The following is a 27,387-nucleotide window of genomic DNA, read 5'->3' as shown; positions in this document are numbered from 1 at the left end:
GGGCTTTCCTGGAGCGAAGCTAGCTTTTGATGGCTGTAATGAGGAGAACATCCTTCCTTGCGTCAGCCTGGCCCTCTACAGAGTGCGTTCCTGTGTGCTGCCTTGTTGCCTCTCCCTGTGTCCTGGTAAAGGGGGTGGGGTCTACACTCAGTGAGCTTGGAGAGTTCACCTGGGCTTCCTGTGTGTGTCTCCCACCTGATGGTTCTGCAGGAGCGGGGTCTGCTTCCCTTTGGTGGATTTTTCCTGCTCCTGCTCCTGGGATTAGAGGGATTAGAGTTGGGTGAGCATTGGTGACCTTAGTGTGGTGAGGATAAAGAGAGGGCGTGGGCCTTTCCCAGGTTCATCCTAAGTATGTGACCAGGTAAGAAATACCACCCAGGAGATATTCAATCTTGTCCTTTGTTGCTCAGGTGCATTCTGCCTACTTCCAGGCCTCCGACATGTTCTATGGACAAGATTCTAAAAGCCCTTTCCAAACAAGGTCAAAGCTTTTGGCTTCCTTCATCTTTAGAATATACCTGGCTGGTGGGTTGAGGGTGGGGATGAACACGGAGAGCCATTTGGTGCCAGGAACAGGACATGGCAGCTGGGAGGAGGGATCTGGAGGGGGCCAGGGTGTTATAGCTGAGCCACATGGAGAAGGGCCTCCATTGCTTGGGGCTGGGGCCACCCTGGTGACTCCCTCCTGTTTCACCTTTAGAGCCTGTCACCTCCCTGCTCTTGTCTTCATCTGCTTTTTCTCCTTTTTCTCTTGTGAGGCACCCCTGAGCTGTTCTGCCTTCCAGCTCTTTAGCATCTTCTCTGCCTACCTGGAGAGTCCCAGATCTTAAGATTTAGCATTCTTGACACACCATACATCTTTATAACATCTTCTCCTTTAGGGCTCTGCAGCCATGCCTGCTACTTCAGAGCAACTCCTGTCTCCACCTGGGAGCTTTAACATCAGCACCTCAACCAGACATTCTGGACGCCTGCCTGCTAGCCTGCCCAGAACATTTAATTGGCTTTTGCAGGAGGTAACATCTTACTCCACAGGGACATTTCACAACAGTGCCTTAATCCTGAAGGACAGGCCCAGTGGTAGAAATTTTATGCATCATGGCAGCCCAACAAGGAGGACATTTGGGGGCAATAGAAGGAAATGAGCATTTGTGGAGTAGCTTCTACATGCCAGGAACATACCACAGTTTGTCCTTGCAGCAGCCCTGTGAGGTGGCACCATTGTCTCTGTTTTACAGATCCGAGAACTCAAGCTTGCTTGGAGTCACAGGACCAGTCACTGGGCAGGGTCAGAATGTGAATCCTCTGCTTGGCTCCAGAGCACAAGCTCCTCGCCCTGGACTGTGCAGCCCGTCTGCAGGGCCTGTCTTCTCTGTTTCCTCAGTAGTGCCCAGCCCAGCACTTGGCGTGAGCGTGTGACAGTGGCTGTGGAAGGTGGGATAGAGCTGTCAGGCAGGTACCAGGGTAGGGCTGGGTGCTTGGGCAGATGACTCAGGCACCTGAGGGCTGGGACGGCAGTAGCTGTCCTCTGTCCTTGTGCCCTGTGGCTGGGTGTGACTGGTGGGCACCCAAGCTCAGAGCTGAGAGATCCAGAAGTGGAACGAAGGAGAGGCAGTGGTGGGCGTAGCAAACCCGCAGTTATGCCAGGACTGCTGGTCTCTGGACTCCCAAGGATGATGAAGACACAGCTTCCCTGGTTCCTGGTTACTCCGTGGGAGGTGGTGGTGGTGAAATTAGGCCCCCCACCTCCCAGGCCAGCTCCTTCCCCATTTCTCTTGTTCTCCCTTTTGGCCCCATGACAGCCAGCAGGCTGCGTAAGGAGACTCATAGCAGGGCTAGAATAGTGTTTGTGTGCACTTGGTTTTGCAGCCCTTAACCCTTTCTTACAGCGGATGCAGTCTTTTAAACCTTTGGGGACCAGGCTTGTCTTTCCGATCCCTTCCATTGACTCTGATGCTGCCTTTTCCCACTGTGACCACAGTGCTCTTCCGCTCCTGTCCGTGCCTCCTTACCAGTGCTGCACGGAGTGTATGCCCTGACTGGTGTACCCCCTCCATCCCACCTCCTCTCCTGAGGCTCCTAGATCTCAGGGGTCGGCGGGGGGGGGGGGTCACGACCCACCCTTCTCCAGCCAGCACTGAGAACAATGGAGACTTAGGTCCCGTTGGTGTTCAGCTCACCCTGTGAAGGCAAGTGCATTCATTCATGTAAAGCTACACTGCTGTATAAAGGGGCCTAATGTTCCAGCGACTAAAAGGGTGAGAAGTTTATTTTTCTGTCTCATGTAATGTCCCTGATGTACCCAGTGTGAACAGACCAGGCAAGAAGGGCAGCTCTGATACTTGCCGTCATTCTGGGATCCAGTTCCTTTGGAGTCATTGCTCTATCGCAGGACATCATTGTCCGTGTAGTTGGAGCAGGGTTGCTGCCATGCTTGGGTTCCAACCAATCGAAGAGATAAGAGAAGGTAGAGGAGGCATTCCTGCTGTCCTTGGGCCCAGGTCTTCTATGGCTCACATCCCTACAGCTCACATTCCATTGGCAAGAGTGTAATCATGTGGCCACCCTGAGTGCAAGGGAGGCTGGGAAATGTAGTCCAGCTGGGCTGCTGCTCACCAAGAAGGGGAGAATGGATTTAGGTAGACAACTAACAGTCTCACCACAAAAGATGGAGAGTATTTTCATTTGTGTGTGCTCAGAGATGGGGAATATTTCTCTGACAGTAATATGCCCACTCTGTGTGACAGACTCAGTGCTGCACAAGCTGGGTGAACCAGAAGCTGAGTAAGGCAATTCCTGCCTTGTAGCAACTCAGTGTACAAGGAGAGGGCAAGCGTGGAGCCCAGACCGTCTGTTAGTGTCAACATAGAGATTTTGTCGTCGTCGTGTGAGAGGCACTGCAGATACAGAGCTGACAGACCACCCATGCCCTCGAACTGGACTAGGAGATGAAGTGAAGTGTAGGAGCAGGTCTGGCTTGGGGAATTAGGGGGGCTTTACAGGAGACGTGATGTTCAAGCTGGGCACAGAAGGGTTCCGTTTCAGCAGGCAGAGGAGGGGCACCAACAGCAATGGCATGCAGACCTGGAAGTCCATGGTGGGTTGGTGGGTTGGTGGGTCGGTGAGCAGGTGGAGAGAGTAAAAGAGAGGTCTGCGTGGCTCACACCTTGCTCCATTCTGGCCTCTGCACCTGTCTTCTTATACCTGCCTTCCCTGGCCACCCTTTCTAAAATGCCCCCTCTCGTCACTTTATTTCTAGCATGATGTATAACTTGGCATGTCTGTACTGATCGTGCATCATCTATCTCTCCCACTAGAGTGTAAGCCCCATGAGAAGAAGCACTTTGTTCTGTTTAGTACCTGGCAAATAACAGGTACTCAGATATTTGTTGGATGAATAAATGAGTGAGTAGAAATATGTATTGAAGATCATATTTTTGGAAAACCTTTATTTCCCTGCTAAGGAGTTTGGCTTTTGTTTTTTAGGCAGTGGGGAGCCATGGAAAGTGTTTGAGCAGGGCAGTGACATGTCAGTTAAGAAGATGACTGGCCGCAGCAGGAGGATGGGTTGGAGCGGGCAGAGCGTGTCCCTTCCCTGGCCCCAGCCCAGCTTCACAGTGATGTACCCTTCAGCCCTGTGCCCTGTGGTTCAGTCCTGAAACCTATTCCTGGGCACAATCATTTTGTTCGGGGCCAAGCAGAGGATTCAGTCTCTAGCTAGTCATAGCCCCTGGCAGGGGGTTATATGTGTATGTGAGCTGACCTCTGCCTTTCTTTTTGGGAGCCAAAGAGGGTCTGACAAGCACTCTTGGGCACTGTTGTGGAAGTGAAAACTGATACAGTCATTCTGGAAAGCAGTTTGGCAAAAGGTACCAAAAACCTTAAAAATATCCCTACCTTTGACCTAGAAATCCCACAACCAAGACTTTGTTATAGGGAAATAAGCCGAAGTGTGCGCAAAACTTTATGTGTGAAGACTTTCACCGCACTGTGAAAAATTAGAAATAATCTGAATGTATGACTCAAGGCCCTCTCCATTCCGTCCCCACTAAAACAACGCCTGCCATGTAATAGACAGTGAGATCTGAGTCCTGGTCCTTATTTTCTCCCCTGTGCTAACGCAGCAGTCTCTTAACATGTCTTCCTGCCTCCAGGTGAGGCCCGTGAAGCCCACCCTATGCAGATTCCAGCGTGACCTACAAAAATGCATGTTCTTCTGCTTTACCCCTTCAGGGGGCCTCCCATCGCTTAGGGGGTAGTGTCCACACTGTCGCACTGACCTGACATCACTTCCTGTCCTGTCCCCACCTGCTCTTTGGCTCCAGTTCTGGCCACATTCTGCCTTGCAGGCTACACTCCAGCAGCACTGCTTGTGGTTCCCAGAGCATGCTCACCTCTGAGCCCGTGTTCATGTTGTTCTGTCCGCCTGGCTAAACCCTGCTCATCCCTTAGCCTCCAAGCAGACTTTAGGACCTTCTGCAGGCCAGGTGAGACCCCAGCTTCCGCGTCCCCATGATAATGTATGTCACAGTCTTCACATTTGTACACTGGTTTCTGATCTGTCGTCTTTACCGGCTCTGACCTTGAGGGCCAATTTTATTGACTTTGTGTCCCTGTTCCCTAGCACAGGCCTGGTGCCTAGGAGAAGCTCAGCACATGTTTCTTGAAGGAAGGAAGGAGTGGGGGGAGGGACCAGCATTTTGTTATAAAGAAATGCATCCTGTGTAGTGCCCAGCACTGATTGATTCCTAATTCCTGATTAAAGACTGATTCCTGAGTCTATCTGTAGGGGTGGAACCTGGGCCTCTGCATTTTTATGGAGCTTCCACAGGTGAATCTGATGAACGGCAAGGGTTGTGAATCATTGGTCTAGCAGTTGGCATCAGATTAGAATAAACATAGGATCAAGGAAGGCCGTACTAATAGTGACAGTTTGGCTCGTACACACCATGTATCCCAGCAGTACATGGATGCATTAAAAAGAACAGCAAGAACAATTGAGAAGAACAGAAAGAAAAATCCCTCAACAGATCATATTGCTGGCTATTTTGGGGTTGATAGGATTTGGGCGACTTAACGTTTTTTCTTTTTATGTTTTTATTATGTACTTTTTCTCCATTTAGCATATGTCAACTTTTAAGCAACATGAAAAATAAAAAGAAAGGCAGCTGAACAAGGGAGTCTGATTATGCTCGGCACAGCGGGTCCTGGGGCCAGGCCCTGGCCTGCAGCCTTCAGCCGGCTCCTGAGGCTGATTCTAGCATGGGTCTCGAACTTGACCCTTTGGCCCTTTCTGAGCACCAGCATCCTCACGCTCTGAGAAACTGCCCAGTGACTGGGGACCTTGCAAATTGCTGCAGACAATTGCTCGGCCTGGAGTAGGCTGCTGTGTGGTTTCCAGGTCCCCAGGTAAGGAATGTGATGGCACTGTAGTAAGAATTTGCCACCACAAGGTAGTCTCCAAATGGAATCTGAACAGAAAAACTGAGCTGGGTGGGATGGGGGTGGGGCCCCAGAGCTGGGGGCCAAGGCCAGCAGGGGCATTATGATACATGGGAGGGGGGGGCCGCGGGGCAGCCCACGGGGCAGCCAAGTGCGATACTGAGCGTTAGAAAGGTGGACAGTTGGGGAGCAGGTGGCAGGGGACTGACTGGGTTGCGAAGAGCGGCCTGCCTAGAGGGAGCGTCTGAACCAAAGTGCTCTTGTTCTGTGAGTTGTCCAAGGTGGTGGTGTTGGGGGTGGGGGTAGGAGGGAGAGATGTGTGCTTGCTTATTTGCTGTTTAATGCCCTCTTCCTCCCAAAGGCCTTTATGAGTCTTTTTCCCTTTATGTTTCCCATCAACCTGGTGAGCGCTTTATCTCCTTTAAAACCCCATTGGTACTTGTTCATGCCACTTATATAGCCTTCATCACTTTCTGATTTGTGTTCTTGTTTCCTGGCATGTGTTGGCCCATCTGAGGCAGGACGGGGTCTTGTGCATCTTTCTGGTCCACATGGGCCATGGCTAGGTCCAGGGAAGGCGGCAGTGCTTTGCTTGTTTTCCTAGCTGGAAAGGTCAAGGCAAGTGCTAGAGCTGGGAGGGCTCTACTCCTGGCCTTGTGTCTGGCTCCTGCCTGGTGCTTCCCTGGGTCTCCATGGTGACGAGATGCTCACTCGCAAGCAAATAGCATCCTGGCACAGAGCTGCCAGCCTCAGCAGTTCTTGACCTCCAGCTGAGTTGAAACTGAGAGGATCCCTTTTCCAGCAGCCGGGAGCCAAGCCCACAGGGCTCCCTCCCTGTCTGTCCCTTTGGTGGCTGTGCTGAAAACAGATACCTCCTGGTACCCCAGGTTTACCATCTCTTCCTTCCCACTCCTTCCTACTGCTAGGGCCTGTGTGTGGACCATAGAGGGGAGGAGGCTTGGGACAGAACAGGTGGTCTCCTCCTAGCACAAAAGACAGCTACCAGCTGCATGCTGTCTGCAAGGGACCCTCCCCGGGCCTTGCTTTTCCCGGGTTTCGGCACCGAGGGAGCCTGCCGTTCTCCTGTGCTGCGGGGGTGAGGAGGCTGCTCTGTTGGACCTCTGGCCACAGAATACGCCTGAGGCGATGAGGCCTGACTTGTCTGCCCTGCCCCGTGCAGCCTCCTCCTCCCAAGTCTCACTCAGCTCTTGCTTGACACAGATCTTAAGGCCTTGTCAGACTGGTCTCAGAGAAGGCAGGTGATGCGGGCCATGGCCTAGCCGCCCAGACATAGCAGGCCCTGCAGCCTTCTACCCTGGGAAACCCTGCAGACTGAGCGGCTGCAGCTTTCCCCTGAGGCAAAGACCTCAGGACAGCTGACTAGGAAGTCAGCTGTTCTCTGCCGTTGGGGAGCCCTCTCCGTGGCCCTCTTTCCCATTCTCACCCTCACCTCTTCCCCGGAGACCTGAGTTCACAGCAAAGCCCCCATGTGGTCCTCTCCTTGCTTCCTTTTCTTAGTCTTTTTTGATCACATACTGTGTGCCAGGCGCTGGCCTGAGTCCTGGGACTCCTGAGATAAGTAAAGCCCGGCCCTACCCTCGTAACTTGTTTCTGGTACAACTCATACAAAGTGGCTCAAATGGGAGCGTCATTGGATCCAGGCCAATTAGAAATGGTCTTTCCTTAGAGGTGCCTGTGGGTAGAAGACACCCAACTTCTCAGCTGAGCTGTTTTCAGCCTCCTTATGACAAGGATCTTTTATTACCTTCCCCTATGAGGTTCATAAAGTTTTCTACCAAACCACATTTAAACAAAAGCTTAAGAAACACATACACGGAGTCCTTATTAAAAAAAAAATCAATACATATACAAATATTTATCTTAGAAAGTAAAAGTCCCATCACTATATCCATGCTGTGGAAAGACTGGTATGTGTTTCCCCAGATTGTTTTCCTCGCAGATACCAACACTGTCTTTATAAACTTGGGCTCCTTTGGAGCTGCCTGTTTTCTTGGGAAGCACACAGCCTCCGAGGGCCATCGTCTGACCCCTGACACTGACTCCAGTCACAGACCTCTGCCCACAACAGAAATGGTGTCAAGCTCAAAGTCCTCCTTGCTCCCCGCAACCCCCATGTTGTACCAAATCAGCATCTAAAGCCCTGTGTTGAAGCCTTTGATTGGCCAGAATTTCAGCTGCCTCCCACCACTCCCGCCTTTGTGCCCCAGGCTCCTCTTCCCTTGAAGATGAGGACTATATGGGCAGTGGTGAAGTCTTACCTGGAGCTAGAGATTGGGGACCTCTGGGTTTTTCAGCTCCTTCTTCCTCCCTTTGGCCATATCGCTCAGCTCCTCTGTTCCTGGCCTCCAAGAAACTGAGTCCCAGAGACATCCATACCTTCCGTGTTGACCAGAACATCTTTTCTGGGCTGGCATTCTGTCAGCTCAGTGTGAACCACTGGTTTCCATATGTTGATCAGCTGTAATTGACAGATATGTCTTAGCATTTCCATATTAAAAATTATAGTCTCGTCTTTTCTGGGCTGGCATTCTATCAGCTCAGTGTGAACCACTAGTTTCCATATGCTGATCAGAAGCTTTAATTGACAGAGATGTCTTAGCATTTCCATATTAAAAATTATAGTCTAAATATCATTGGAGAGAATTTCTTTTGAGACCTGGGGGAGGGGAGCAGGTAATCAAAGGTCTTTGCCATGACAAGGTTGGGAGTTGCCCTTTGGTTCCCCAGTGGCACAGATGTTTCGAATCGGAGCCAGTCAGCCAAGGTGGAGGAAACTAGAAAAGAGGAAATGGGGCACTCTTGTGGGTGCCACAGCTAGAGTTTGATTTAGAAATGACATTGCAGACTCATGTTCAAATATTTATGTATTCCTGACTTTGTCAATGGCGAGTGAAAACCAGTGTTTAGTAGGAGGCCCGTGGGCCGGGGCCGTGCAGGGCAAGCCTTCGCTGCTTCTGTACCTTCCCCCGGACGCCTCCTCCCTCACCCTCCTACAAAGCCCAACTCACAATGTTATACTTCCTCCATGAGGCCTCACAGATGTGCTCATTCCCTCCTTCATTTCCCCATAGCCTTCTGAATCTCTTTTATGCCACTTCCTGCTTATCTGGTGGTATATTCATTCATTCATTCATTCATTCATTCATTCATTCAACTAGTACTGAGAACTTTCTCTGTGTAAGGTGCCAGGTGCCGCTGTGAAGCAGAGACCAGGGTCCTGCCTTTCAACAACTGACATTCTACAGACAGAAAAATGAGTCGTCAAACCTTGGCAAAATTGGGATAGACACTAAAGAGAAGAAAAGGGGCCAGGATGGGGAATGGGGAGCCCACTTTACTTAGGTTGGGAGGAAAGACCTCTAAGGAGGTGCTCTTTAAACCTTGAGACTCACTTAAGGTGATTAGAATGTCATCCTCATTTTCTCAGGCCTCTTGAGTGCCTGGCAGGATCTTGAACACAGTGGGTGCTCAGGAATTGAGTTGACATGAATCTGGGCCATTACCCCCGTGTCTGGGCCTTAGCACCCTGGGAGCCAGTACTCATCACCCTCTTCTGCCTTAGGGCTCCCTGGCCCTAGCCACCTGCAGCTGTCATTTGACCATGAAGAATTGGGTTACCTTAGGAGTGGGTGGCCCAGCAAGGCTACTCCCAGGCCAGGCTTGTCAGTATCGGGCAAAAGCGAGAGAAGGAGGTGGGGGGAGGGACTAACAACCTCAGACAGCCTGGAGGCTCTGCATGTGACTGGTCCTCTTGCATCTGGATCCTTCAGGGATGTTTCATCTCCTCTGTCACCACCATGATCCCACAGGGAGACTGAGTCCCAGAGCTTGGAAGCTGCCTCTTCCTCTAGCAGCAGCAGAGGCCAAAGTGGGACAGGTCAGCACTGTGTGTGGGGATGAGGGTCAGGCTTGCTCCCAGCTTGCCTTCCCAGCCTGCAGGAGCCCACTTATTTCCAGAGTCTGTGTCCCAGGGTCAGAGCTGGAAGCAGCAACTGTAGAGAGAATCCAGCCCAGCTCCCACCCACCCCTTTGGCAGATGCACAAACGAGGCCTGGTCAGTCAGGGTGTGGGCTCCCAATACAGGCAGACATACCTCATTTTATTGTGCTTCTTAGGTACTGTGTTTTTTACAAATGGAAGGTTTGCGGCAACCCTGCATTGAGCAAGGCATGTCTGTCGGCGCCATTTTCCCAACAGGCTCAAATGATAGTTAGCATTTTCAGCAGTAAAGTATTTTTAAGTTAAAGTATGTACACTGTTTTTCAGACGTTGCTATTGCACACTGAACAGACTACAGTATAGTGTAAACGTAACTTTTATGTGCACTGGGCAACCAAAAACTGTGTGTGACTCACTTTATTGTGGTATTCGTCTTGTTGCTGTGGTCTAGACCAAACCCACAATATCTGAAGTATGTGCTTCTCTGCCTCCCTGTGCTTTAGCATGCAGCAGTTTTGCCTGTTTGTGTGTGGGGGGTTTTCTTTGAACAAAATTTGTATGTATCACTTATTTATTGTGCATTTATTTATTTTAAAATGTGCCACAGAGTAACACATTAAAAGGGTTTTGTAAATTATGTTCATTCAAGTATTTTCGAAATAGTGAGCATGAATATAACATATCACAAAACCAAAAAGGATCTCCGTGTGTCATTTGTGGGATTCAGGTGACCTGGCCAGAGGATGACAGGAGTTCGTCTGGCCGGGGACTGGCCGTGCTCGTCTGGGCACTGGTACGTGCCGGTGTGAGAGACTCGGCGCTTTCCACTTTAACAGGATCCCCATGAATTTCTGAGAGCCTATCCTCGGGGTCTCACAGCATTCTTCTGTACAGAATCTCGTGGCTTGTGTGTCTGTGTGTGTGTTGTCACACGTGGTTCGCTTTGCAGTGTTGTGCAGGGGTGTGAGTGTTTGGAGGGCAAAGGTCTTGCCTTAGCTGTCTTTGTGCCTCTCTTGAGCTCCATGCAGGTCTTTCCTCAGGATGGAGTTGAATTGAGTCTTAGAGCTGGAAGGCGTCCTGAATTGTTAGTCCAACCTCCTGGTTTTACAGTTGGGGGCCCAGATGAGCGGCTTCAGGGACATGACCTGCCTGCTCCAGGTCACGGGAGGTGAACCAGCCAGTCATGGGGCTGAGATATCTGACCTTCAGAGCTGAGTTGGGAGCTGACCTGGAGGTGAAGGGTGCCTGTCCCTGAGGCCCAGGTGGGCAGTGCGGGTGAAGCTGAAGCTCGCTTGTGCCTCCAGAGCCTGGGGTTTTTGGGGCTGTCAGGGAGGTGTCAGGGAGGTCTCAGGAGCGGTGGGCATGTGGGTATTGCCCCTTCTCCACCCACAGCAAACCCACTTTACCTGCCTCACATGCTAAGAGAGCTTCTCTGAAAGCCATTCACTATTTTCTTTGAAACAAGGGTTTTGCTGCTTAGGAAAGAGCTCCTCCCCTGGAGCTGGAGACCCTCTGTTTGTTTAGTTTGGGGGCCTGCCCTTGTGGCCTGGCTGGAGGGTGGGGATGTGCTATGTGGGAGGACGAGGGGGCCCTGCCTTTCCTCCCTCCATACAGATGCCAGGGCCAAGCCCTAGAGGCTGCTCAGGCGCTGCCCTCCCCATCGCCACCTCAGGCATTTCCAAAATAAACAGCTCTGGATGAGGTGCCTGGGCAGCCCGAGGCCCTTTCACACAGCCACCCCCAGCAGCACCCCAGAGGGCCATGCACAGCCAGCACATGTGGTTATTTCCGCCCCTTCTTCTAAGGGGCTGGCGCCTTACATCTGGAGCCTTCTCTGAGGGCGGGGGAGGGGCATAGAACTTCCAGGCTTGGGATCACTGCCTCTTGCTCCAGCAATCTGGATCCTGTTAACCTCCTGTAGGAGGGTGAGGAGGCCTTGCTTTTTAAATTTTGTTTTTCTTTTTATACTTTATATTTCACAAGAACTTCAGATAACTCAGCGAAGCTGTACACAGAATAGGACTCAGTAATAAATGCTTGTAGATGGACATGAAATTAGACCAAAAGAGGCTCATTCATTGATTTGTCTTAGAAATGCTTCCTGAGCTTCTGCTAGACTAGCTCCCATGGATTGAGCACTTACGACCCACCAGGCACTTGACATGCAGGAGAGATGGCATCTTGGGGCAGCGAGGGGTGGAGGGTGGGGGGAGGTTTCAGAACCAGGCCGCCACCAAGCCTTGTGACTTTTGGATTAGGTGATTTGATGTATATAAAGGACTTAGAACAATGCCATATGATAAGAATTTAATAAATGTTAGCCATGATTGTTAATGTCATGTTATTGCTATAGAGTTCTCATTGTAGCCCTGTAAGGTAGTGACTATTATTATCCCCATTTTCCAGATGAGGAAACTGAGATTCTCATAGGTTAAATGACATGCCCAAATCATGCAAGTGGTAGAGCCAGGGTTCTATCTCAGGTCTGGAATCTGAGGCTTTTGGCAGCACAACTGTACTACTTATCTGGCTCCAGGCTAGGGGCCAGTCATTCAGATGCCAATACTAACGAGACCAGGTGCTGCCTTAAGGAGCTTACAGCCTGGCATGGAGGCCCACACATACACATGGGCGTCAGTGAGTGAATTTCCGGAGGCATCACGTGGGTTAGAGTCAAGCCAGGCTGTGTGGGAGGCATGGCAGGACTGGCAACAATGTTATACCACACTCTGGGCTGGTCAGTAGTGTTGCCAGGTGGGCCTTCCCTCCTGGGCTGGAGGCAGAGCTCGTTCTGTGCCTGTCAGCGGTGTGTGTGTATGGCGGCAGAGAGTGGTGTCACCTCCTCTTTCGCCCCATCCCCAGCCCCAGCCAGGGAGTTCTTTTCCTTGCTCTGGGGAGATGGCATACAGGGCAGAAGCTGGGACAAGCACTGGGCTGCGAGTGAAAGGATGTGAAACCACTCAGTGGATTTTTGCCACTGGCCCAGGGTCCCTGAACCTCACTGTCCTTGTCTGTAAAATGGGAGTAAAAGTGCTTGCCTGCCATGCAGGGTTGTTGTAAGGATTAATTGAAATGATGTAAAAAACAAACAAACCTCTTTATGAGTATAATACTAATTCTAGTACTTATACAACTAGTAATAATCACTACCATTTTTAAACTCCTACTTTGTGCCTCACATAGTGTTAGGTGGTTACATACAGTAATGTATCTTGTTTAATCCTTCAACAGTCCTTCCAGATGGTATCATTGCTCCCATTTTATGGACGTGGAAACTTGAGGTCCTGAGGCTCAGCTGCCTGGGTTACACCTATGAGGGGTGGAGTTGAAAAACCAGGTCCTGTCTGATTCCAGAGCTACCTGTCTGTTTCAAACTTTTTGAGTTCTGTCCCCCTCCCGCCCCTCCCTAGTAAGTTACTGGACCAGCCTCGGGAAGGTGTGGCTGGCTGCTCCTGCCAGGCCAGCCACCCAGGCCTGGCAGCTGGTGGGAGGCAGGGATGGAGGGATGGGCTTTACCTGCCCACGGTCCCCAGCGGTGGTGGGAGCAGCAAGCTTTCCTCCCTGCCAGTCTGGCAAGTAAGTTTTGTCGGCTTATGAATCACACAGCACTGATGAGTCAGGTTTTTCCCTTCTTCTTGCCCAGAGCAGCTGGGGAAGAGGTAAGGGATTTTCTTAGGAAATAGGACATCCCTCGCTCTGTTCTCCCACCATTGCCCTTGTCTTCAAGCTGAGCATTTTCCGTAAGTCTGTGGCTCAGCCCTGGATGAAGAGTCCTTTGTGTCCCTACAGACGAGAGTGTCTGGGTGCTGGCCATCGGGGCACAAGAGATCAGGCCTCAGACTGAGTAGAGTCTGGAGGGGAAGGGCCCTCCTTGCTAGTAAGGAGGATAAGGTAGCTAGTCCAGGGCTGTCTGACTTGAAAGCCCCTATTCTCGGCCTCTTGGCTTGGCTCCTTTCTTTCCTTTCCACAAGGAAGGGGTTTAGCCCTGTATCCTTTGGACAGTGCAGCTGGGTTTCCCCAGGCACAGGGAGCTATCTGCTTCTTGCCTTATGACCATTCTGGCTGAGAGCCTTGAAAGGACTGTCCAGATGGCCAGCCTCAGGCAGGCCTGGGGTTCTCCCTGAACAACCCCCTGCCAGGCCCTCTCAGAGGCCTAATTAAACAGTCGAGGCAGCTAGCCAGGCTGGGCAGCCTAGTTCCAGATCAGTGCATGTCAGCCCTGGCCACATGTTAGACTCATCCCGACAGCCTTCATACCCCTCTAATGCTCAGGCCATGCCCCAGAGCAATGAAGTCACAATCCCTTGGGTGGGCCCCAGGCAACCACGTTTCTCATATAACACACTGTATTGCCTTTTGAGAGCCTGCCCTCCAGGAGTTGACCGTCAAGTTGCAGGGACAGTGCAGCCTCCATCGAGTCAGGCTGGTGTAGGATGCTCATGGCCCACAGGGTCAGGGGAGAGGTGCGTGTGGGCCCCAGGGAAGAGGATTGTGTCCTGCATCCTGACGGATGGGGACCAGGCAATGCTTGGGAAGGAAACCAGTGAGGCCGCTGGCCTGACAGGGCTGTGATTCATGGGCTGTAAGGAGGAAGGGGAAGGAGTGAGTCAGGCACAGCTGCCTGCAAGGCCAGAGCCTGGCTTTGGAGGAGAGTGAACGTGCTCAAATGAGTTCTCTGTTGAGCCACAAGCCAAATGTTGTGGGTCCTGAGCTGTGGGTGAGCCTTAAAAAGATGGGGTGTCAGCCATCTGTGTGCACTTTGCATCTGACCAAGACACTTCTCATAGAAACTCCTGGAGAATTTCAACGACTCTGTAAGGGGCAAAGAAGAGTGGCATTTGCGGTTGGCAGATGTGCTTGGAGAGTTAAGTGCCATGCCCTGGCTCACTCAGCAGGGGTCACAGGTCTTCTGATTCCAAGTTCACCCCACTCCAGACACACACCTGAAAGACAGTAACTGAGGGCCAGCTGCTAGGGTGTGGAATGAACACCAAGACAGAGAACGTGGAGCCACAACCAGGGGGAACGTTATGGGGTCTCTTCAAGCTCCAGCCCCAACAGTTCTGGGCAAACTTGCTGTCATGTTTGCTATGGAGGCAGAGGGATTGGTGCTCAGATTGAGGAAGCAAGAGCCTGGTGGGGCTTCGTGCTGGGCAGAACTCACTTGGGCTGTTGGGTGAGTTAGGTTAGTTGGGAGGAGAGTGAATGGGATGAAATAAGAGGAGGGAATAGGGATCTTCAGTCTAGAGAAGAGCAAAATGTCAACCCTGTGAAAGAGGCCGTGACTTGTTCTGTGTTACTCCAGAAAGCAGAGGCAGAGGATTCCAGGTCAGAATGACAATGTTAATGTAACAATGGCAAAAACAATTTCAATGACAGTAGTGAATGCCCACTCTGTAGCAAGTATGGTGCTGGGGTCCTGCTCTCTCTCTCAGACTGAGGAAGCCAGAGCCAGGTGAGACTCGGTGCTAGGGAGACCGCACCTGGGTGTTAGGTCAGGTGGTTTATTATATACAGAGGTGTCCCCAAAATGTAAACACATTGTAAGAAAGGAAAAAGCTATTACAATATTCAATATACACCAATAACAAAAGATGAATACACGTCATGTGGATACATTTTTTTGACACCTCTCTATAATCTTTTTGATTCTATTAGTTAATTTAATGTACTCATATATGTAGATAACTTCAATCCTCCCAACCTACCTACCGTGTTTCCCCGAAAATAAGACCTAGCCGGACAATCAGCTCTAATGTGTCTTTTGGAGCAAAAATTAATGTAAGGCCTGGTCTTATTTTACTATAATATAATATAATACTGGGTCTTATGTTAATTTTTGCTCCAAAAGATGCATTAGAGCTAATTGTCCGGCTAGGTCTTATTTTCGGGGAAACGGTAAGGAGTGGGTTATTTATACTACCTGCTTCCCAGCAGACTAGAAAGCTTAAGGCATTTATCCAAGGTCACTTAGCTGATTTATGATGGAGACAATGTTCAAACCCAGGTCTGTCTGCCTCTGTAATCCGTTTCTCTGTTCTACTACCTGCTACATAGTTAGTGCTCAGTGACGGGAGACTATAAGACTATTAACGTTCTAACCATTTGATCCAGCCAATAACAGAAGAGGCTTCCTCAGGGCGTAGTGAGTGCCTCATCCCCCTAAGTACTCACAGAGGCTGAAGTGCCCCCGGCAGGAGTGTCGCCAGGGGTGGAAGGTTGGTCTCCATCACTGAGCCCCAATCCAGCCATGTGGAATTAGAATCTCAGGCTAGTGCTTCACATCTGTGTCATGTTTCTGTCAAGCCCACAGGAGACCTGGGCACACAGTCAGGCCCAAGTGTCCCGGGAGGGCCCAGCTCGTAGGTTCTTTTCTTCCCTAGTGGGAACTGGAAGGTCAGGCAGACTCCTAACTTCTCCACTCATGCTCCTGATTCGTGGTCTGCTTGCTGCTTTTCCCATTGGCGTATTTGTCACCGGCAAGGAGTTGTTTGATAGATGGAATTTACCTCCCACCCCCCAACACACACACACACCCAGGCAAAGAGCTGTGGGGTTTGGGACAGGTCACACCTCCTCTCAGAGCCTCAGTTTCCTTGTCTGTAAAATGAAGGGGCGAAGGTGAATGACTTTAATGTCACTCCCAGCTTTAGGATTGTGCTGGACTCCAGGGCGCCTACCCTCATGTGGTGGCACATGTCTGAGTGAAACAGTGTGGCAGTTGACACCCAGTGGAACAGAGTCCGGGGTGTCAGAAGTCAAGCCGTGCCATTCGGCCTCCAGGAACCTGGCTGCCGGGCAGGGGCTGGCCTGGATCTTCCCCGCAGGGAGCCTTCGTGACAGCAGGGCTATGGAAAGCACAGTGGCAGTGATGACCTGTTTCTCCTCCCTGGAGTCCTGAGGTAGCGAGGAGAGCTGGCCAGATACCAGAGACCTTTCTAGCAACCTCTGGGGAGTTCCTGTTTTATTTATGAGCCGCCATCCTCCCTCTTCTGCCCCAGGAAAAGTGCTGACCCTGTGCTGTGCAGCCACACAGGGAAGCGGGCATCCATCAAGCCCATTCTTTGTCCCTGTCCAGCTTAACCTCGTTTAACCCCTGCGTCGTCCTGCACTGTGAGGGAGGGACCAAGAGTTCTTCACAGCTGGAGTTTTCAACCTTTCCAAAATTACAGCAACTCTATGGAAAAAAATAAGACAATAACCTTTCTTTTAATTGCATAATGGTAAGCATGATTGACTTGGCTTGATTACTAATTACAATACTAACTATCTTTTAAGAGACCACTGGGCAGAGTGGTCTCTGTAACCCTCACAGCCATCCATGAGGTAGGAGTTACTTCCTCCTTACAGATGGGAACATGAGGTGTTAGAACGGTTAGGTCGTCTGCCTGTGTGCACTCTCACGCGCCCCCGCTCACACAGGTGGCCAGTAGCCTAAGCAACCCACCCCCAATCCATCTCTGAAGCCTATTTATAACTGAGTAGCCATATTGGAGAGAGAGGCCGCCCTAACGTCTCTTTAACTCATAATTATCTGTGATCTAGGTTCCTGGAAACCACATGTAATCAAAGTTCCCTCTACAGCAGGGGTGTCAAAACTTTTTTCAACGTTTTTTACCAAGGGCCATATGCGGTAAAATACACAAACAACCGGGCCACTCACTCGAGGTAAAGTACGTATTGCCTCACCTGGTTTATTTAAGTAAACTAAATATATTTTTGGAATTTGCTGCGGGCCAATTAACAATGGATTGTGGACCGTAGTTGGCCCATGGGCCGCAGTTTTGACACCCCTGCTCTAGAGCTTGTAACATTGGAACTGTTCATATTTAGGCCAGGACTTAGTTGCACCTGGGAACAAACATATCAGTACATGATGAAGATGGCGATCTATTCATTATAAGAAAGGAACGGGCTACATATATTTTTTTTAAAATGGGACTAATAATACCACAATAAGGTATACAGCTCTCACTTTTTTTTTTTAATTGGGGAAGGGAAACAGGACTTTATTGGGGAACAGTGTGTACTTCCAGGACTTTTTTCCAAGTCAAGTTGTTGTCCTTTCAATCTTACTTGTGGAGGGTGCCGTTCAGCTTCAAGTTTTCCTTTCAGTCTTAGTTATGGAGGGCGCAGTTCAGCTCCAGGTCCAGTTGCCGTTGCTAGTTACAGGGGGCACAGTCCACCATCCCTTGCGGGAGTCGAACCAGCAACCTTGTGGTTGAGAGGACGCACTCCAACCAACTGAGCCATCCGGGAGCTCAGTGGCCGCTCAGCTCAAGGTGCCATGTTCAATCTTAGTTGCAGGGGGCGCTGCCCACCATCCCTTGCAGGACTTGAGGAGTTGAACTGGCAACCTGGTGGTTGAGAGCCCACTGGCCCATGTGGGAATCAAACCGGCAGCCTTCGGAGTTAGGAGCATGGAGCTCTAACCGCCTGAGCCACCGGGCCAGCCCTCTACATATATTTTTTAATTCATATTAACTTAAAACAAGGAAAAGTACAGGAATTTCCCAAACACCTGATATTTTTACTCTACCACGAAGGGCAGTGTCCTCGCCCAGCCAGCCTCAGAAAGGAGCTGTTGGTTGTATGGCAGGTTAGCTCCCAGAGTAGCCCCTGAGGATGTGGGCTGCACCGTTTGCAGTCATGATCAGACAGGCCCGTTTTCCAGCAGGAAATGGGCCGGGGCAGCTGGGTAAAGTCAGCTTGGGTCAGGGGAAGAGTTGTTCAGTGCCCAGCCTAGCATGCCATCTTCCACCCTGCCTGGCTGCACATGGCTGCGGCCCTGAGCCAGAGGCACAGAGCAGAGAGCAGATGAAGTCCCTGCTCCCCGTGAGCCCCACCTTAGTAAATGTGTGCGTCGTGGGCAAGCGCAGTGAAAGCACACACTGTCTTTGCAGTTCTGTGTGCTCTCTTGTCCACATCCACAACTGCCCAAGCAGGGGGCCTCTTGGGTCTATTTCTCTTGGCTGCACTTTCGTCTCTCTATTTGCCACGAAGGTTCCAGGCCCTCACTGGGTGTGGTTTCTGACATCCAGCCCCTTATCCTCTGCAAGTTCTTCACTGTACACTTCAGGGGCTGGTTTTGTCCCTCCTGGACTCCCACCTCCACCACCCCGTTTCTTTCTCCCTCTTCCTTACAGGGATTCTGACCAGGCAGTTCCAACTGGTCTGTCGCCACGTCCGATCTCGCCTCTCCCCTCTCCATGTCTTCCCACTTTTCCTACACTGCCTGTTCACTTCATTCACTCATTCGTTTTACAAACAGTTCTTGAGTGCTGCTGCATTCCAAACCCTGGGTTTGTCCCCAGGATCCAAAAGAGGCATTGGGGTGGTCCCAGCCTCAGGGGGACAAACAAGATCATTACACAGAATTGCAGTTGCCCTGAGCTGGGCATCGTCACAGAGCTGAGTACAGGGCTCCCAGAGGAGCCTTGAGTTGAGTCCTTCAACCAGCTGAGGACCACCTGGGACCAAACATGCCCCATGAGGGGATGCAGTTTAAGAAGCCTGGCTTGTCACTTAGCAACTGGCTCCACCCCCCCCACCCCACCCCCCCCACCCCCGAACTCTGTTGCTGGACTGGAAGGAATGAATGGGGAAGAAAAGCCCATGTACTACTATAAAGAGGCCACCTGGAGAGGCCCCAGCTGAGCCGAGCTGGGCCAGCACTTTCCCTTCAAAGGTTACCCAGGCTCTGAGGGTCATCCTGGGCTAAGTCTAACTATAAATACCATGCTTCCTAAAGGGATTACCGGCGCCCTGCTTCCCCTGGCTGTACCCTTTCCAGCAGCGCTAATCCTCCTTCTGGGGCTTGCTGTTCTCCCTGACCTCTCTCCCCTCCATCAGGTACCACCCTACAGCAACTCTCTCCAGCCCTGTGTATCCCAGGTAGGAGGGAAAGAGGAACGATTTGAGTCTGCGTCTTGGCCAGAGGGCCCATGCAGCCTAGGCTGTTGGGACAGGCAGGGCAGGCCCTTGTCCCTGCCTTCTGTCTGGAGCTCATCTCTCAGCCAGTCAGAGCAAGCCCAGACTTGTCACAGAACCAGTACTTCTGGGGAGGACACTGTTGTCCCCATCCCTGAAGTGGGGGGATGGACCTTGGTAACCGAGTGTAGAAACAGAGCTTGGGGATTGCTGCAGGTACAAATAGGGACGTCTCCTGGCTTGGGTGGACCGAGTGTCCTGGGAAATCTCTGGTTCCCTCAGCTGGTCTCAGGTTTGGTGTCACATCCCGGTGGATCAATTGTGCCAGTCCCTGAAGCCACAATAAGGATCTCCTGGGGTCTGAGACCAAGAAGTAAAGGGACTGCCTGACTTCTCCTTCATGCAGACTTTCCCCCTGCCTGCCCACTTCTGCTCTCAGTTATAATTCCTGCACCATGCTCTCCACCCCATTCACAGTCAGTTCCATTTTCAACTCAGCAGACAACTTGCTAAAAACCCGTACTGGGCCAGGCATGCTGTGAGGTCCTGGGATATGCAGAGGGAAGCAGCCAGGTCCTCTTGTCCTTTGTGGGTTCTTGAGAATCCCTTCTTTTGTGTAGTCATTCTGAATGAAACAGGATGAATCAGGTGTTGGGAGTACAGGTCCTCTCTCTCTCTCTCTCTCTCTCTCTCTCTCTCTCTCTCTCATAGATGCACACCAGCTGTAGGCAAGTTGGAAAGGACCTGTAGTATTTTCTCTCCCACTCTTCTTTCAGTGCCCTCCCTTGTGGGTGGCATGGCCAGACACCATTCATTACCTGGGCCAAACCACAGCGTCCACCGTCATTATCCTCCCCCAATCCAGACAACGTGCCCTCTTGCTCCTTCCTTCTTTACTCTCCAAATCTGCTCTCAGCAGCAACTTTGGAGGTGATCTGTTGAATGAATGAGCCTGCCATTGCCACGTCTGTTTTGCTGTGTTTACAAGGGGGCTTCTTTAGTCAGAATCACTACATCTCAGCCAGGCCCTGCAGCTCTGGTTCAGTGAGTCTGAGGTGGGCCTTGGCAATCTGCCTTTTTCACCAGCACTCCAGGAGCTTCCCAGCTTTTGCCTCTGTACTCAGAAACATACTTTCTTCTCAGGCACAAATGTCCTGGCTGTCCCCTGCCCTGCACAGTCACAGAAACCCACGATTTTCCTGGGTGTTTTGTACCTCCCTGTACAGGTGTGTACCTCGACTACTGATCTTTCATTGTTTAAAAAAAAAAAAATCTCTCTTTTGTCAACTTCATTAAGGATAAGGACCACTTCTGTCACTCTTGTCTTTGACCTGGAACTTATCTAGGACAGATGGAGACGTAAGTAGAAGCCACTAGATGCTCCTGCTGCTGAAACCAGCAGAGCCTGTCCTGGCCCTGGAGAGTCACTCAGAGCTGCCAGCAGCTGAAATCCTAGAGGCTGTGGACCTGGGGCTTTCGGGCTCATCACCACCCTCAGTCCCCCTCACTCTTCCACCTTTTCCATGGCTGCTCCCTAGGACTTGATGTACCCTTTTCTTTGTTAGCAACTTTCATTGTATTATTCTTATTACTAAAGCAAGAAATGCTTGTTGTAGAAAACTTGGAAAATATAAGCAAAATCATCGGTAACTGCCAATCAGATATAACTAGTTAACACTGGTGTAAATCCTTCTAGTCTTTAATATGTATGATTTTACATACTTTTTTAGAAAGAAAAGCTGAACCACAGAGCACTTGCTGTTCTGTAACCTTTTTTCACTGTATTCTGGACATTTCCCTGTCACTCAGCATCCTTCCACCCCATCACAGAGTGGCTGCCACAGACACAGGTTTTATTGAGCCTTTCTCCAGGTGGTGCGCAGTTCATTTGTATCTAGCTGTCACCTGTTTTAAACCGAGCTAAGTTAAACAGCTTTGTAGATAAACCTTTGCCATACCCTTGTGATTATTTTCTTAGAATGCATTCTGAGAAACCAAGTAGCTGAGCCAAAGGGATGTACATTTTTAAGTTTTTTGGTACCATACCAGTTGCCCTCCAGAAAGTTTGTACCAGTTTGTGCAGCATATAAAAATGTTCATACCCTTTCCGCTACCCAAATTTTTTGATTCAACTATCAGACATCGTTTATTTTTAAAGTAAATGAAATTTAAAATATTCATCATCAATTTGCTTTTACTTTTGGATTAAAAGTTTCCTTTTCGGTGTTTTTATCTGTGCTGAAGATTGTAAGCATCAGTGTGTAGGGGTCTAGACATTGTGGCATGTCTCTTGCCTTGGGCCTGGAGAACTTTTTGGGGTATGTTTATGCTGTAGTGGACTCACTGATGAAGGGAGCCAGCACACTGGGCCAGAGGTGCTGCAGCTGCCCCCTGCTGGCTCTGGGGTGCAGTGTTGGCTGAGAAGGCAGAGCTGGGCTCCTGCTGCCCTTTTCTTAACATCAATCCTACCCGATCCCACCATCACCACCCCATTCTGATATTTTCAGCCTGAAAGGACCAGCGTGCAGGGTGAGGAATTTTTACACCATTGTATCCGGGGTGACTGCAGATGCTGTGACTACTTGGAGAGCCTCACTCACATTGTGTCCAACCGTGGGTGAGAAGTGTGTCTGTGACAGGAAAGTGTGCTGCTGTTTATGTGGAGGGAAGAGGAGGGAAGTGTTCCAGCAAAGCATCCCTCAGGTACCCGTGGCCTCCTGAGGTGATGACTTTGAAAGGTGACACTGCGTGGCTAGGTTAATTTTAAAGAGACAGCGAGATGCATGCGTACATAGTTACACTTCCGGTGTCCTGGGGTCACCAGTCCAGCAACCTCAGTTGTCTGGCAGGAACAGAACCAAAATGTGACCATTAAAGGAGGGAAGGATCTGAGCAGGAACAACAGACGTCTGGAACGCTAGTCTCTTCCTTCCTTAGGAAGCCTCTTCCTTAGAACTGGGTGTTCTTTATTTCAGTAGTGCTGACAAGCGTTCTAAACTTGGCAGATTAGGAGTGGCCCGTTAGCTGGACCTGACCTCTGCCCATAGGAGCAGCAGACAGACGGATACCAGTAAGAAGTGACCTCTGGCAAAGAGGAGGGAGACAGGAAAGCTATAGAGATCAGCTCACGAAGTTAAAAAGGCCCGATATTGGGGTCATTGAGTAGAAGGGCAGAAGCTCCTGAGGATCCTGAGGACAGTGGCTGTGACTCCTGCTGGTCAAAGCTCTTGTCAGGGAGTCCTCCATGCTGAGGACCAAAGCGAGGAAGGCAGAAGTCCTGAGCTAGAGTTATTTCCTGGATCCAGGCAGAAACACCTTTGGGCCAAATTTCCACCAAAAAAAATACATGGACCAAACTAATCCGTTTCTCCAGTGCTTTCTTTCTATCTTTCACATTTAAGTCTTTGATTGATCTGGTTTTGATTTTTGTGGCTGGCGTGAGGTAGGGATCCTGTTTCATGTGTTCCTATTTGGTGAACCTATAGTACCAACACCATTTATCAATAGTCCATTGTAAAGAACAATCTTCCATGTTCCTCTGCTGCTTACACAGAATACTTCTGATGCCAGTTGTGTGGATGTTTTTCCCACACTAGGCAGTTCTCTAATTCTCTGTGGACACCAACTGGTGTCCCACAATTCTGACACTACACAGACCTGAGAGGTTAAGGGCTCGGCCCCACAAGACTGTCTCCCACTTCGAACACCAATCGCAAATAGTGAGTCCTCAGGTTACCCACAACTTCTGTCCAACTTGGCTACAAATTAGAGGTTCCCGTGACCCCCTCCTTTGATTGGATAATTTCACTAGAGCAGCTCACAGAAACCAGGAGAACAGTTTACTTACTGTTGCCGATTTATTACAACAGATATTTTAAAGGATACGAATGAACAGCCAGATGAAACGAAACATAGGGTGAAGCCTGGAAGCATCTCAAGCACAGGACTTGGGGTGTACCACCCTCCTGGCACGTGGACGTATTCACCAACCTGGAAGCTCTCCAAATCACATACTTCGGGGATTTTTGTGGAGGCTTCATCACATAGGCGTCAATTATTAACTCAATTTACAACCCCTCTCCCCTCTCCAGAGAATGGGGCAAGGCCGAAAGTCCCAAGTTTATCATGGCTTGGTGTTTCTGGTGACCAGCTCTCATCCAGGATCCCTCCAAGAGTCTCCTCATTAAAACAAGAGACGCTTGTATCACCCAGGAAATTCCAAGGGATTTAGGAGCTCTGTATCAGACATTCCTATCACTCAGGAAATTACAAGAGTTTTAGGAGCTCAGTGTCAGAAACTGGGTCAAAGACCAAATATTAGCAGGAACTGGGGGTAGAGATCAATATATGTATTTCTTATTTTACATCTGTCTTGCACACACACACACACACACACACACACATACACACCATCTGCAATGTTCCTTCTTTTTGAAGTGTTTTTCTGTATGGGCCTGGGTCTGTTTCTGGGCTCCCAATTCCATTCCACTGGCCCATTTGTCTGTCCCTTCCAGTACTGCACTCACTATAGCTTTGTAATAGTGTCTGGAATTGCAGTGCAAGTTCCCCCCCCTTATTCTTACCATCCAAATTTCAGTTAGTATATTTTTCATTTCTAAAAGTCCAGTGTGGTTCTTTTAATTTCTGCTTAGTTATAATCTCTTTTCCCTTTTCATATTTTTTTTAAAGATTTTTTATTGGGGAAGGGAACAGGACTTTATTGGGGAACAGTGTGTACTTCCAGGCCTTTATTCCAAGTCAATTTGTTGTCCTTTCAATCTTAGTTGTGGAGGATGCAGCTCAGCTCCAGGTCCAGTTGCCGTTTTCTAGTTGCAGGGGGCACAGCCCACCATCCTTTGCAGGAGTCGAACCGGCAACCTTGTGGTTGAGAGGATGCACTCCAACCAACTGAGCCATCCAGGAGCTCAGCGGCAGCTCAGCTCAAGGTGCCATGTTCAATCTTAGTTGCAGGAGGCAGAGCCCACCATCTCTTGCGGGACTTGAGGAGTTGAACTGGCAACCTTGTGGTTGAGAGCCCACTGGCCCATGTGGGAATCGAACCGGCAGCCTTCGGCATTAGGAGTATGGAGCTCTAACCGCCTGAGCCACCTGGCCGGCCCCCTGTTCATATTTTTAAGTTTCTCTTCTTTCTTAAACTCAATATTTCATAACCTGTGTCTGATAAAGCCCATATCTGATATCTTTTAGTCCAATTTTTCTGTCTGCTGGTTTTGCTGGTTCTGGCTCATACTGCTTTGTTTCCTTATATGTTGTGATTTTTTTTTAAAACTATGACCTTATTATTTATTTTCCTTGGAACTTTATCTTGGGAATTCTTTGACACCTGGTTTAAGTTGCTTTCCTACAAAGAGGATTTGCATTTCCTGCTAACCCAGGAACATTCTGAATTAAATGTTTGGCCTGAGACTTTTCTGCCTGCACAGGTATTGGCAAACCCACAGGAGGGCTGTTTGTGGATTCATTCTGACCTGAGGTAGAACCCTCACTCTGTCACTTACTGTGTGACCCCAGGCAAGTCATTTAATATCTCTGCTTGTCCCATCATCTGTGAAACAGCGATAATAAACATCTACCACCTAAGGCTATTGCAAGGGGGAAATGGGATAATGTGCATAAATTAAGTGCTTACATGGGGTTCTTTCATACAGTTGGTAGGCAGTGAATGTCATTCTCTTCCTCTGAGAAACTCCCCCTCTTCTGCCCCAGCTGGTGGGGGTGGCCTAGTGGTAGCCCCCAGCCTTAGTTCAGCCTCTCATGTCTTGGATCTAGGTTAGAGTGGGAGCCAAGTGCTTTAGACCTCACTCCTGTGGCTCATTTTTGCCTTCAGCTTTGAGATGACGGGGCCTCCTGAAGCCTCTGAGAGGTGCTCCTGCCTCAGTCTTCACTGTGGTCTGGAGTTGTCTTGGAGGCCACTTGGGGAGAGGTAACCAAAAAAATGACATTTAACAGAATTGCTTTCTTCTTCAGATACTGTGGGATTTTTTTGGTTCATTGGTTATTTTGTTTTTTTGTTGTTTAATATTCTTTGTAACTATATGGTGGAACATTAATAACAAGACATTAAAATTGTTTATAATTTTAATCATGGGAATATACATTAATAATAATATAAGTGTGACCTAAACAGAAAGTTGTATATTGGCATGAAATCATTTTAAATTATTTGTATACGAAGAATATTAAAAATTTAATAACATGAACTCAACTATATTGAGAAAAATGGGGAAAAGGAAGCTGGATGGAAATATGTCTAGGTGTCAACAGTGGTTACTTCTGAATGGTGGAATTCTTGAGTAATTTTTTTCCACAATGGTAACTCGGTACAGACAGTGGTCAGAGGGTGGCCTTTGGAGTCAGAAAGTCTTGCGTTAAATTGGTACCGTGTGGCCTTAGACAAACAACAAACTCTTTAGGTCTGAGCTTCCTCACTGTTGGGTTGTTTTGAGGATCAAATGAATAATGGGTCTAAAATGCCTAGCCTGCGGTCTGGCACAAGCTAGTTCTGCGAATGGTAGCAGTTATTCTTTTTACATATCTGCGTTCTTTCTAGATTTGTTTTTTATATTGAACATGTACTACTTTATTTACTTTAAGGAGGGCGCAGCTCACAGTGGCCCATGTGCGGATCGAACTGGTACCCTTGGTGTTATGAGCACCGCGCTCTAACCAACTGAGCGAACCGTTCACCCCACATGTACTACTTTATAATCAAAGAAAGAATACAGTTAAAACTTAAGCAACTGCAGCAACAACAGCAAAGGCAGTGTATGCTTTGCTGATGAAAATATTTTACATCCCCAGATTGGGTGTATGCAGTTTCCAGACTCTTCCCTGACTCCAAGGATGGGCCCAGAGACCCAGATACTTAGGAGCCGCTGGCAAGGGGTGGGGGGCAGGCAGTGGGTCTCAGACTGGGGAGGGGAGGAGCTGAGGGGAGGGTGAGAGCCCTGGCTTTAGAGATGCTGAGCCTCTCCCTTCTGTCCTGCCCAGGACGCAATGAGCCGCTGAAGAAGGAGCGGCTCAAGTGGAAGAGCGACTATCCCATGACTGATGGGCAGCTGCGGAGCAAGCGGGATGAGTTCTGGGACACAGCACCTGCCTTCGAGGGCCGCAAGGAGATCTGGGACGCCCTCAAGGCGGCCGCCTACGCGGCTGAGGCCAACGACCACGAGCTGGCTCAGGCCATCCTGGACGGAGCCAGCATCACCCTGCCTCATGGTGAGTGGGCAGGGCGGGGGCTTGATCCCCATTGGAGCGAGGGGGCCATCAGTGCTGTGTAGGATGGAGGAGAGCCGGTAGGAGTTGCTGTCCAAGCTGGTGGGTGGTGGATGTGGCTATTCGCTTGTTCATTCAAGCAGCCCTTATGAGCATGGACCAGGAGTGAGGGCAAATTAAAATGAGACACAAATTAAAATGTTTGCCCAATGAGGGGATGGAAAGGCACCAGCCAGCCTCAAAGCAGTGTGATGAGAGCAGTCTAAGGACTGGGATCCCAGAACATCGGAGCTACCGACTTTCTGCTGGTGCTTATGTGCTGGGGACTGAATCAGTAGCTTCTGCTTTATCTCACTTACATTCATAGCAGCCTACGGGGCTGCGTAAAGCAGAGGTTAGCAGTGGAACTCTGGAGTCGTAGACCGAGGTCTAACAGAGTGCCTCTTTCCTTGCTGTGACCTTCAGCAAGGAGCTTCTTGAATTTAAAGCCTCAAAGATTTCCAGTTGTAAAGTGGGCATCCGTACCTCAGAGGATGGTTGTTAGGATTCAACAAGATATCAAAACATCCCTTAGTCCAGTCCTAATCTTGTAGGTGCTCAAGGCACAATGAATATATTTCTATATGCAATACAAGTAAGCACATTGAGACCCACGAGGGCATAAGCCATGAAGAGCAGGGCCCGTGCTCTTTCCTCCATCCTTGTAACCCCAGCACCCAGCACATATGCTCAGGAAGGAGTTGCTGAATGAGCAACTGGAAAATAAGTAATATGCCAGGGTTGAACGAGCCAGTACCTGAGGGAGCCAGAGTGCCAGCC

At 49.8% G+C, this 27,387-nt stretch overlaps 1 protein-coding gene across 2 annotated transcripts in view; it reads left to right on the top strand.

The window, feature by feature from the left end:
- The window catches only part of UBTD1 (ubiquitin domain containing 1), a 52,604-nt gene that overhangs the window by 23,644 nt on the left and 1,573 nt on the right, over nt 1-27,387 (top strand). For both annotated transcript variants that reach the window (XM_019724808.2, XM_019724807.2), the window contains one exon: nt 26,344-26,571. In XM_019724808.2, coding sequence (XP_019580367.1) covers nt 26,344-26,571 — 228 coding nt within the window. The remainder of the gene's footprint in view (nt 1-26,343; nt 26,572-27,387) is intronic.

This window comes from Rhinolophus sinicus, linkage group LG07 (genome assembly GCF_036562045.2).
Source record: "Rhinolophus sinicus isolate RSC01 linkage group LG07, ASM3656204v1, whole genome shotgun sequence".
In the NCBI taxonomy this organism is placed as follows: Eukaryota; Metazoa; Chordata; class Mammalia; order Chiroptera; family Rhinolophidae; genus Rhinolophus; species Rhinolophus sinicus.
Note: the sequence above shows the minus strand (reverse complement) of the source record. Positions and strands in the feature narration are given on the sequence as shown.